General features: G+C 30.7%; 1 protein-coding gene across 1 annotated transcript; it reads right to left on the bottom strand.

The window, feature by feature from the left end:
* Positions 1–10,197: 10,197 nt before the first annotated feature.
* On the bottom strand, positions 10,198–13,291 carry LOC133800944 (BAG family molecular chaperone regulator 4). The gene is made up of 4 exons (XM_062239059.1): positions 12,870–13,291; positions 12,144–12,400; positions 11,911–12,057; positions 10,198–10,587 (listed from the first exon to the last, which is right to left on the bottom strand). The coding sequence occupies exons 1-4, from the start codon at positions 13,084–13,086 to the stop codon at positions 10,390–10,392; spliced, it is 819 nt and encodes a 272-aa protein (XP_062095043.1). The 5' UTR covers positions 13,087–13,291; the 3' UTR covers positions 10,198–10,389.
* Positions 13,292–13,721: the final 430 nt, after the last annotated feature.

The following is a 13,721-nucleotide window of genomic DNA, read 5'->3' on the forward strand; positions in this document are numbered from 1 at the left end:
CAAAAAGTTCACCTCTGCCTCATTATACTTGTCTAACCACAATTTATTCGCTAGAACCCGGTCTATCTTTGAATATATTCGAGCATCACCTTGCTGTTTATTATTCCATGTAAAAAAATTTCCTTGAAACTTCATGTCTTCTAACTGACAAACAGCAACACAATTCCAAAAAGCCTCAGATTTTTTATATTTCACACGCATTCCAATCCTTTCCTCTTTATTAAGAATATCATTAAAATCACCCATGACTATCCATGGATCTTCAATTCCACCCGAAAGATGTAACAAATCAGCCCACAAACCAGCTCTTCCCTCTTCTTCATTGAAACCGTAAACAAATGTAACAAAAAAACTCGATGTAGCATGCATAGGTCTCACAAGAAAATGAATCATTTGACTTGAACAGAACCGGATACTAACATCAAACATAATAGGATTCCAACTAACTACTATTCTCCCACCACTATGCCATGCATTATTAGACGTGAAACACCATCCATCAAACATACAGAGGTACAAGGCACCCAAATGTTCAGCCTTGACCCTAGTTACAAGGAGACCAATCAATCAAACTCTCTTTGAAGAAAAGAATTTCTTAACTTCAAATTGCTTCTTTGGATTATTGATCCCCCTGACATTCCAACTTAGGATCCTATCCATTAGATTGGGGAGGATCGCCCCCTTCCTTTATGTTATCTTTTTCCAACTCAACTTGAGAGCTCTCTCCATTTTCATTGTCCAATGCTTGAAAATTGTTAGCCACTACAGTAGGTTGAGACACATTCAGAGCCCTCTTGCCACTTCTAAGAACTCTCTGAAAACCATCCTCATCTATCAAAGCCTCCTGCTGAACTTTTGAATATGTATTCTTCACATTGTTGTCCTTTTTGATCAACCATTCTTTTTTCTGGCCTACCTTTTTCCTGCAAAGATCACTAGTATGCCCAAATCCTTTACAATTACCACATACAACCGACTTCCATTCAAAATGAACATCAATCTTCACCCTCTGACCAAACTCATCTATAAAAGAGATTTCATATGGAAAAGCCTGTGATAAAGACACTTCGATCAATATCCATGGATAATTCAGCCTTTCCCTTTTTTTAGTTATCTCATCAACCTTTATTGGCTTCCCAAGTTGGCTCACAATTTTGAATAAAGACTTCTCCCCCCAATACTTCAATTCAAGACCAGAAAGTTGAATCCAAGTAGGAATGGTTGCCACATCTTCTTTCCTGAAATCTGTTATAGCGTCCCATGGTTTAATAATAACAGGTTTGTTATCAAAGAAAACATATCCTCCATTGAGAACTTCATCCCTGTCATCTACATATTCAAATCTGATTATGAACACACCATGAGAAAGAATTCCCACTTTATCAACTTTAGTCTTCCACATTCATTTAGCAAACCCTTCCAAAACAGAGATTGGAGCGTTTGCACCTAGTACATAGCAAACTATAGATGAGTTCCAGAATTGAACTTCATCTTCAATATCTTCCATTTCAATCTTAATATCATCAATTGCAGTCCTTTTCCTCAAATCACTATCAAATTTCGAAATCAGATTTTGAACAATATGTAAGATCGGAGGAGAAGATTGCTTACCTTCTGCAATTTCTTTCGAACAAATCTGAGAAGCTTGGATAAAACGAGAGAAATATCTTCAGATGTCCTCCTGTCGCTGTAATTGCATCAGAGTAGATCTCGGAGATACAATTTCCTGCTCATCTATATGGGTTTCTTGCTCATCAATGTGAAAATTGCCATTCTCAAACTCTATCGGTTCCACACCCAAAAGCTCCGTCATGGATCTAGTTTTCCAAACACCATCAGAAGAAGATGGTCCTTTCTTTTTCTTCTTCTTCTCCTGAGCTTTTGCCTTCCCCTGAACCCCCTTTGCCATTGTACCAGCTAGAAGCTGAGAGAGAAAAGTTTCAGACCGACCTAATTTGGGATAACTTTTGTATGTAAAAATTGATATTTTTCTAAAATTTGGGAGTCATTTAGGATGGGAGCCTAGGCGTAGGCCAAATCCACCTATATTCAAGCTTGGCCCTTACTATATCAACTTGAATATGTTATTTAATATATTCATTTTGATCCTATTAATAATTATTGCTAATAAATAAGCATAGTAGAGTTCTTATGCATATTGTTATACACACAACAAACTGTTTGATCAAATTGGTATCAATGGAGAGCATGAGTAGAAGTTTCAAGGCTAACTTTTCTTTGGTTGTATGTAGTGATTTCTTTGACATTGTTGAGAATGGGATGAGAAATATTTTAACGGGGAGAGAAAATGGGGGTTTTCGTGTGGTTTGTATCGGTTTTATTCATAACAAACTTATCAGTTTGATGTTATCCTTTTTTTTATCTATTTGTAATTCACTTGAAAAACGACATATCTTTCTCAAAAAATGATAATATTCTTAATAAACAATAATATTCTTAATAAACGATAATATTTGTCCAAAACGACATGTTCTTAAAAAAACGACACTTATCCTGAACGACAACAATTACAATAAAAAAGACAAAATCCTTGAGAAACGACAATTTTTTTTTAAATTGATAATATTAAATCATCATACCTGACAATTTTCTTTAAAACACACTACCCTTTGCTATCCCAAAAATTTGCACATATGACGTGGCATCACACTGTGGACACATGGCATCATATTTTTGACACGTGACATGGCATCCAACAGTCAGTACAGGTTGGTCGGAATACACTTGACAAATGAATAATAGTCACTGCTCGGTGCGCTTGCCAGGAGAGCGGCTGGTCGATATGACGAACAAACATACATGCTTGAATGCAGACAGTTACACTCGCCCTACGCCTAACAACCCTAAAAACTCAATCAAGGCTCCTGAAGAATAGGACAACAACCATTTGCGAGAATGTAGGGATATTTCCTCATCAGTTATGCTCAGGCGCAACCCTTGGGTGAGAGAGATAGTATAAATACAAATTCTCCACTACAGTAGGGGGTTCACGAAAATAGCCTACCGACCAGCACCAGAAACATACCAGGCAACTTTATCTTGATAACTAGTAGTGTGTCAACCAGATTGTATTGTCTTTTATACATAGAAATCCACTTGTAATCCCTTTTGATCTTGTGTAACCTTCAAGATTAATACAAACCTAAGAGGAAGTAGGTTATTACCAATCATTGGGGTCGAACCTCTATAAATCATGGTGTTCTCTATTATTTATTGATCATCATTACTAAGTTCTTGGATCATTTATTGTTCATTGATTGTCTAATTGAAAGTTCTCTAATTAATTAATTTAACTCTGCATTAGTTGACCAAAAGTCAATCAACACTCTCGAAAAAACGTCACTTTACCTAAAAAATGACAATTTTTCTCCAAACAACAACATCATTGAGAAAAAGCAAGAATCTTGAGAAACGGTAACTTTCTTGAAAAACGTCATATTATATGGAAACAACGGCTTCCTTTAGAAACAACAATATTCTTTAAAAACGAAAATTTTCGTATAAACACCAATTTAACTTAAAAAAAATCACACACACACTATTTTTGGAAAACTTTTTTTTGCACAATTTTCGGAAATCTTTACATGTTATGAAAATGAAGATTTTTTATTTTATTTTTGACGAAAGAATTTTTAATTTCTAAGAAAATGACAATATATATATAAGAAAGAGTTTCAAGGAGATTATCTGGCACTCTAAAATATCTTCAAATCATATTTTTCTATTTTCTCCTTTAATCTAATTTTTTTTATTCATTTTATGGGTTAACATAATAATAGTAATTTTTTTTATTCTTTTTATTTTTTTATTCTTTTTATTAATTAATTTTAAAAAATGTAGTTACATGTAACTAATTAGTATAAATTTAGTTACACATTAGTTTAAATTAAAATAATATATTAACAAGATGTTATTATTTAAATTAATAATATTATATATAAAAATCTCATCTTATTATTTAAATTAATATTATATAAAAAATATATCTTCTTGAACTACTGTATACGATAAATTATATACACGTTTATTATATATTAAAATTTGAGTCATCGTGTAGTTATTCCTATCATATTTGCCATCTTAATAATAATATAATAAAATTTACCGTACACTTTTTAACATGTAGTTTTTCATTAAAAATTACTAAAAAATAATATTAATTTAAATTCAAAATTAAAATATCTTAACAATTAAAAATATCAATATATATACATATTAATTTGATTAAAAATCTATTTAGCTTAAATATCTTAACTACTTAATCATTGAAAAATACTAAAAAAAATTAATTAAAAAAATGTACAATACACGTTTTTTGATGTAGTTATTCCTATTTATCATCTTAATGATAATAATAATCTAATAAAATGTACCTCACACGTTTTAACATGTAGTTTTTCATCAAAATTTACTTTAAATTCAAAATTAAAATATCTTAATAATTAAAAATATCAATATATATACACATAATATTAATTTGATTAAAAATTTATTTAGCTTCATGGTCTGGTTCTCAATTGCTCAAGAGAATAGTAATCAATAATTCTAATTTCAATGTAGAATTTTCTCTCCTTATATATATATATATATATATGAATATATGTGTATATATATATACAGATTGTATAGCTAAAATTGTTGGTTTTAGTATATCATATGAGTATCCTTCCAAGTGTACGAGCATTTCCTTAAGTTTTTCATTTATTATATACAAGTACATGACTTCTAATATATATCATGCATATTTTCACACACGCATGCATGAATATCAAACTATGTTCACACTGAAATATCTCAAAAAGTATTTTCAAGTAAGTTTTATGCACCTGACAAATATAAAGAGAACTCATCGATCGAGACCCGCAGATTACATAATAGTTTTCGGTTCTCTATATATCTATTTTTCTTATTATATTATAATTATGTTTTATATTCGAAAGTGAATAGTTTTACAAAATATTATAATTATTATCATCAATCATCAATATTAATAATTATATTTTTCTCTCATTTGATATTTTATTAAGCTTGTGACAATACGATATTACTAATGATATTGTTTGGATTTGTGATTTGTTTTCACTATAGTAAATACATATTTTCTAGATTGTAATTTTAGTGGACATTCCCGCAACAACAAAAGATGTGGAGGTTGATGTGAAGCACAAAGAATTATTTTTAGAAACAAGGAACACATTATGAATTAATAGAATATTAATAAAAACAAATTAATTAATTAATTTAAAATCGAATAAATCATTTTCAAATTATACATATTCATGTACTTAAATAAATTACACCTCTAATTTATGATCGATGACAACAATAATAATAATAAATGCTTATTTAAATTATTTATGTTGTTTTAATTTAAATATAATAGTTTTACAAAAATATATCTTAACAACATATATAATTTTAATTTGATTTATTTCAACGATATATATTTTGAATTTAAATTTGATTAGATATTTAATTACCACAACTATTTAATTAAATTATAAATATAAGTAAACAATATTTTTTCTCATTTTTATTTTACTTTTATAATTTATGGCAATTAATTAATTAAGGAATTTTTTTAATCTTTTTTCTCATTTTTATTTTAATAAAAATTATAATAGATAAAAATATCTATATAGTAATAATAAAATCTATCTATTTATATTTTAACTTTTTGACCAAACACGGGATCCATATATTAGTTTTTAACAATAAAAGATCTAAACGAGTAATCAACCAAATTGTACGTGGTTCAAATAATCTATCTTTATATTCAAATTTTTAACCTTTTGACAAAACATAAGGTCCACAAGTTAATTTTAAAAAATAAAGAGTCCAAATGGGTAAATGGCTAAAATACAAGGTTTACAATGGTGTGAACCCTTATATAAATCATAAATTATATACATTTATATAATTTACTTTTTATAAAGAATTTTTAACCTTTTGAATAAATATATGATTCAAAAGTTAATTTTTAAAAATAAAGAATCAAAATGAGTAATCAACCAAAATATAGTGTTCAAATAATCGATCTATCTATTTCTATTTTAACATTTTAACAAAACTTGAGGTCCACAAGTTAATTTTAAAAAATAAAGGTTCTAACGAGTAATCAACTAAAATACAAGATTAAAAAAGATGTGAACCCTTATAGAAAATAAAAATTATATAAATATATAATTTAATTTTTATAAGAAGTTTGAACATTTTAAATAAATACATGGTCTAATGGTTCATTTTAAAAAATAACGAGTCAAAACGAGTAATCAGCAAAATTATAGTGTTCAAATAATCAATTTATCAATTCCAATTTTAACATTTTTACAAAACACGAGAACTAAAAGTTAATTTTTAAAAATAAAGACTTCAAATAGGTAATCGGCCAAAATAAGTCTTACACAAAACATAAATATTTTTATATATAATTTAGACTTTTTATAAAAAAAAAATTAAAAATAACATGCAAAGCGTATAATAATAATAAATAAAAGAACATGTACAATAAACTTTTTAAACTTTGTTTTCGATACTTTAATTTGTCATAATTTTTTCAAAAACCTACAGAAAGTTCGCTGTATAATGTACAATGAACAATGAACATTATCATAAAATAAAAAATTATAGTCAAGATGCCTTCGTGTATCCATATAAAGAGCATGTTGTACGAGTAAGGTAAAAATAAATCACTACTCCACAATTCCTCAAAAAATTAAATATTTTTTGATAATTACAAAAGATTGTGCGCAACACTTTTATATTTTCTAGTTTATATATATATATATATATATGTATGTATATATATAGGGGAATTCTCCTGTAGGACTTCACTTTAAGCCCTGCCGGTGGGGCTCTCAGTGTTCTTGATCCGTGAACAGTTTTCAGCGCGATTTTTTTTATGACCGTGTATATTGTAGTTATTTAGAGCATCCTGCAAATTTTCAGAAAATTCCGAATAGTTTACGATACCGAAAACTAGGTTCAAACATGTTGTTGTACGCGTGACTAATTTCTTTTATGTGCGTGGAAATTAACATGTTTAAACCTAATTTTCGGTACTGTAAACTATTCAAAATTTTCTGAAAATTTGCAGGATGCTCTAAATTGCTACAATATACATAGTCATAAAAAAAATCGCACCGAAAACTATTCACGGGTCGTGAAACACTGAGAGCCTCACTGATAGGGCTTAAAGTGAAGCCTCTATAGAAGAATTGTCATATATAAATATATATATATATATATATCTTCTATATAATAAGTGTGTAGATAGCGAAAATTCTTGGTTTTAACAGTTTTTTATTTTTTTAATGTTAACTTTAACAGAATATTCTTATATTTAACGGTAGTTTGTAAATACTTAAACTTAAATAAAATAAAATAATTAAAAGAAGATATTTTTGAGATATTTTACAATGATAATTATTTAAAAATAATAAATAATTAAACAAATTAAAATATAATATTTTTGAGATATTTTACATTGATAATTATTTTATAACTTAAATAAAATTTAATTAAACTTAAAGTCACTTATTAGAATAATATTATATTAAATATATAATATAATTTACTACCAATTAGTAACAAATTAATTTTTAAAAAAAACTAGCAAGAAACTTAAATTTAAAATACATATATAATATTTAATATTACATTAAATATATAATATATTGTTGTCACTCCCAAATTCAAAAACTAAAAAAAAACATAAACTTAAACAAAAATAAATAAATTATTTAATTAAAATATTATATTTATTTTAAATTTATATAATATTAATATAAATTTAATAAAAATAATTAATAAATTTTATAAATAAACCCAGCAAAAGTGTTGTTGTTTGTATGTAGTATATATATATAGGGTAATTCTTTGGTAGGGCTTTCAAAAAGAGCCCTACCGTAGGGCTCTTTTGTGTTTTTCAATCCGTGAACAGTTTTTGGCGCGATTTTTTTTTATAATCATGTATATTGTAGTTATTTAGAGCATCCTCCAAATTTTCAGAAAATTCAGAATAATTTACAGTGCCGAAAACAGATTATTGCATACCGAAACACAAAAGAGCCCTATCGTAGGGCTCTTTTGTGTTTCGGCACTGTAAATTATTCAGAATTTTCTGAAAATTTGCAGGATGTTCTAAATAACTACAATATACACGGTCATAAAAAAAAATCGCGTCGAAAACTGTTCAAAGGTGGTAAAACACAAAAGAGCCCTACGGCAGAGCTCTTTTTGAAAGCCCTACCAAAAAAACCCTCTATATATATATATGTATATATATATAAGGGGTGATTTTAATTTTAATGTCCTCGGTCGGTATAATATTCTTGTAGTTTGGAAAATACGTGCCAAACATCTGTACTGTACCATAATCGTTTGACTAAAAAATACGCAAAAATTTATTTAAAATTTTATTTTTTTGAATTCTAATTTTATATTTTATTATGGTAGATTTAGTTCTACTTTAATACTATCTAAAATTATTTGACTAATTATGCATTAATTGTTTTATCAAAAAACAAAATCATGTATTAACTGTATGTAATAAGTAAAATTTACTAAAAAAAATATTCTTCATTAAAAATAATGTAAAAAGCAATAAGAAATAAAAACCATATTCCATCTGCTGCACCATTGCCATTCCTACATGGTTGTGAACTCTTCAAATAACCAATCATTCTGCTTGGACTCTCTGTTGATTCTGGGCAAGGTGGGCAATCTTCAAAAAGAAGCATATGGCGGCTGCTGCAGTTGTGACAGCAGCATAAGAGCAATACATTACCACTGCCGCTCCCGGTTGGCTGAACAAGCTAACAATAAATGGAAAATGGTCTTTGAAGCACTTGTGATCAAGCAAAGCTCGTTAGGTATAAGATTTCATGGTACTCCATACCTTCGAGGCTGTCATGTCTTTGGATGCTCTGGACATAAAAGATGTCTTCTTCTGATCTGATCAAAAGCGACTCCCATTCTGTGGAAAACCTGGCCTTGCTGTTTTCCAAGACATCCTAATCCACAAGCTAAACAAATATATATTCCACACCAATCTATCCAACCGCTACCACTGTCTTCTTACAGTATGTCCTTGCAGGGCCAGACGAATATATACAGTGTAAGGGTGGAGGCTCTCTTCCACTGGGGCGACAAGGATCACTGTTATGTAGTCCATTTCTGGAGTGTCAGTTCACAGCAGCTTATTGGGTATTCAACACCTCAAAAATTCTGCGTGTACTTTTGACAGATTTTCATCAGCGCAACCCTAACTTTATTGCATTTTCTGCTTCTGTAGGTTTACCAAGACCAGAGATAGATCAATTAGAATTCCAACCGAACAATCTCGTCATGATACACGCACATCTGCGCAGCAACAACTCTCCTTGTATGGATATGCTGGGACTTGTTCACTTTCAATAATCCCTCAGCAATAGAGTCATATAAGGAATGATAACAGGAATAACCATATTAACCCCCTGCTGCAGCTTAACCAAATATGCATGCCTCTGAACTCTTGTCTTTCAAACCACACCATCTTCGCTTAGCCAATTATACTCTTATGTACAAGTCTGATTCAGGGATGGGGCAGCAATTTTCAATGGGAGTATGATTTTTGGCAGAGTGGCATAGCACCCTGGTATCCCAACAAATCATGATGTGCCTGAGCAAGCAGCTAAAGTTGCCACAAATTGCTGATGATACACTAGGTGTTTTGCATATGGATAACGTTGTAGTCACTGAGTGGAACTCTCACAGAACTCTTTGCGCATCCAGACCTGAGTAACATGTCCATGCCTGTACCCATCATTCTGAAGATACTAGTAGGAGCACGCTTTATAATAGGCTGGAATGTAGTAATTGCATCCATCATTCTCCAACTCGTCAAAATTAAAATTCCTCTTTGGATGACCAAGGAAGAACCTGATATTGATGATGATGCAGCTTACTAAACGGCAGCCTATGTTCTTGCTGACATGTTCAGAACAAGCAAACTATACATAATAACATTAACCAATATCGTTTTGAGTGTGAAAATCCCAAGTTCAAATTCAAGATTATATGCATCATAAATCATACCCTCTGACAATTATAATAATCAATTAGTGATGACAATTTTCTACAAGAAAACATACGGTGTGTATATATATGCAGCTTAACAATAGAAAAGAAACTAAATAAAAAATAATAAAATGCCTGCTAATTTCATTTGTTCCTGAGCAAACAGCAGAAGATATCGTTCTAGTTTCTACACAAGTTCGTACCACAGCCACACTCACACTATGATTGAAGAATCAAAGCTTAGAAATAACAATTGGTGTGTATACATCCTGAAATAATTTTTATAGATCACATGAACAAAACTTTGCACTAATCAAACCGTTCCCAATCTTGCTTTAATTTTGTTGGAGATTGTGTAGAGGGTGGGGCATTCAAGCTTCCCACGCCATTGTCAAATGTCTCCCATTGGGTTGTTACTGATACAGCATTGCTAGGGCTGTTAATTGGATTGGCATTTCTTCCCTTCAGGGTGTCCAGTGCGTCCACATATTTCTGGACACGACGTACCTGTTAAAGGGAGACGTAAGTTGACAATAGAGCAGCCTTGAGCAGCAATAAACATCTCCATGGGTAACTGAACTTGACATGACCACTCTAATGGTTGAAAACAATTATACTTCAAGCAAAAGAATATACATATTTTGCACAATATAAAACAACAGTAATCACAAGATCAAAAAACATCTCCCTCTACTCCATCCTTTTAGGAATGCCTCAAGAAGCAAATATATTAAACATGAAAAACTAACAAGAACGGCACTGAGTATTATATCTACAAAAAGACACGTGTGAGACTGAGTCAAAAAATTAGTATACACTCATGGTTTCAGCACAATTCACTGCAACACACAAAGAAAAAGGCACTGAAACTAAAAGTGGGTAATGCATATATAGAAGAAAACTAATAGAGACAAATCCATTTCTGTAGATAATACATAACTAAATCTGGATTTCAGTCATGGTGCATTGATAATGTAATATGCACTACCACTTTAATAAAGAATCCAATGCATTGCAATACCATAAGAAAGTACATAAAAAATCAACCAACAAGAATTGTTTTTTATAAAAACGAATAAATAACAGAAGAAGAAGAAGATGATGGTACTAAAGAATGCAGAGAAATCATAATTTCTAAGTGAAGCATATTAAAAAGACGTAAATACATCATGTAAAGTAGCCTGAAAGAATGAAATGCTTAAATGCACTATTGAGGCAATCTTCTACTTGGCTCCCATGCTCCTATGTGACCCCTACTTAAATGCACCCTTGTAATTTATCTTACTTTGATAAGTATATCAATTACTAGCAGAACCCCTCAACAGCTATACTTGAAATGACGGTGGCTCCATACCCTGATAAAGAAATTAATGGGAGGTTTAGAACCCCTTAACAATCCCCAAGGGAGGTGAATCAGAGTGAGAGGACAGCAAAACTAAAGGGCTAAAGTTATACCAATACATAATCTAACACCAGTACCATTGTCATGCCAACAACATCCTCTACAGTACAATATAAGTACCACATAAAGTATAGGAGAGAAATAGAGTACGTATAAACCCAACAACTGCAACTTCCTATCCCTGCCTCCTAGGGGCGTGAAAGGGTTCACTTATAAATCTATTACATAAGCAATTAAAGTAAGGAAGCTTGTAGCACAGTGTGCCCAACAAATCTCTCTCTACACATCCCTTTGGAGAGAATTAATCACTCCAAAAGGTGCTGGCAAAGAAAACAGAGAGCAGATGTGTCTGTAGATTCCCATAGGGATGAAATCAGAAATGAAAGTCAAACGACAACAAACTTTGCACTGATACAATAAGTACAAACCTCAGCCTTCCGCTGCAGTTTTGCTTCTCCTTCAGCTTTTATACCATCCAACTTCAGCAACTGTCTCATGAGCAACTCTGTTGATACGTCAAATTCCTTCCCCTCAACCTTGGTTCCACCAATCACAGCCACTTCCAAGGCATCAACCTACAAATATATAAAAGAAACCAAATGAGTCTCACTGAAATCCTAACCTCATTTGTTGAAAAATCATAATGATAATTGAAATTTACCCTTTCTGAGAGCTTGTCAACTTCAGCTCTGACTTGAGCAACAGCTTCAGATGCTTTTGCTATCTCACGGCTCTTCTTCATCTCCTCAAGCTTCCTTTCTCTGCTTGCGTGATCCTCCAAGAGTACAACTTTTGAATTATCCTTCACCCCTAACACGTGCAAATGCTCCTCATCCTCCCTTTCTTTTCCCCTAAACAAGAGTTTTTGCTCATTGGGCTCCAAACCAGTTTTATGTAGAAGAACCTTCTTTACATCCCCTAAAAAACAAACAATTTAAACAAGCTCAAACTCAAACATATTTCAAACCATAAATATTTTTATATATATATATATATTTATATAATATAAGCACAAAGAAGCGATATGAAAAACCAATAACAAAAGTTAAAAGCAGAACGAATTAAAAAAACAAAAACAAAAAAAAGATTTTCCTTTAGTAATAAAGGGTCTCTTTACAAAAAGAAAAAACCATAAATTTCACTCAAAATTAGATATAAGACACTAATGACAAATCGCATATGAACAAAGCCACTTTCTCTCCTCTATTAACAAAAATCTTCATAAACTAACAGGTCAAAATATAGTCAACTAAATCAAAATTAAGTTGCCAAAACCCTAGCAAAGCTTCAAGTCAAATCATCCCAAAACACAAATACACTCTATAAACAAAAATCCCCAGAATAAATCAAAGTGCATAAGAAGAGGAAGAAGAAGAAGGATACATACCAAAAGTTGATTGAGCAGGGACGAAGAGCTCGTGCTGGGCCGTGTCATGGTAGACGTTGATTTTGATCATAGGACCACGAGAAGGAGCAGCAGGTCCGGCGGCGTCGACTTCGTCGTCTCGCATCTGAACCAGCATGCCGCCGGGCCTCATCTCCCAATCGACCTCATCGCCGTTGCCGTTGCCGTTGTGTACGGGCACAGATGTGTTGTTCATCATATTAGAATATTTGTTCTCAGAGAAAAACGACAACAAATGGAATGTCGTATTGTTAGAAAGGGGAGAAACTAGAGAGAGCGGGGATACAGTAAAAAGACTGGGAAGAAGAGAATGGTAGGAAGGAAAGAATGGGTTTTGTGGTTCGGTGAGTGTACGGTTCAAAAAGTACTTGAGAAAAAGTGGAAGTAAACTATATTAGAAGTCTAACGAAACCGGTCGATCTTTTTTTGGAAAGGAATCAAATAGATTTTTTTTTGTGCAACCAAAATGATTTTTATCATATATTTATTCTATATATAAAAAAAAGTATATTTTTACATAATATTCTTATATTTATTATATAAATAAATTAATTAAAATAAGATATATTTTTTTTAGATATTCTACAATAATAATTATTTAAAAATAATAAAATCATACATTTTATAACTTAAATAAAATTTAATTAAACTTAACATGTATAATATTAATATTATATTAAACATATAATATATAATGTCTTGTTGTCACTGCCAAATTAAAAAACTAGAACAAACATAAACTTAAACAAAAATGAATTAATTAATTAAGATATTTTATGATAATTTAAATAACTAAATCATATTTATTTAAAAATAATAGAACCATACATATCT

The sequence above is a fragment of the Humulus lupulus genome, chromosome 9 (assembly GCF_963169125.1).
Source record: "Humulus lupulus chromosome 9, drHumLupu1.1, whole genome shotgun sequence".
In the NCBI taxonomy this organism is placed as follows: domain Eukaryota; kingdom Viridiplantae; phylum Streptophyta; class Magnoliopsida; order Rosales; family Cannabaceae; genus Humulus; species Humulus lupulus.

What these genes read in the sequence shown, in the direction of transcription:
- LOC133800944 (XM_062239059.1), bottom strand. Translation starts at nt 13,086, where the DNA reads ATGATGAACAACACATCTGTGCCCGTACACAACGGCAACGGCAACGGC. An exon ending in CCCTGCTCAATCAACTTTTG is followed by an intron (nt 12,401 to 12,869) that starts GTATGTATCCTT and finishes TTTGTTTTTTAG; the next exon opens with GGGATGTAAAGAAGGTTCTT. An exon ending in AACTGCAGCGGAAGGCTGAG is followed by an intron (nt 10,588 to 11,910) that starts GTTTGTACTTAT and finishes TCCCTTTAACAG; the next exon opens with GTACGTCGTGTCCAGAAATA.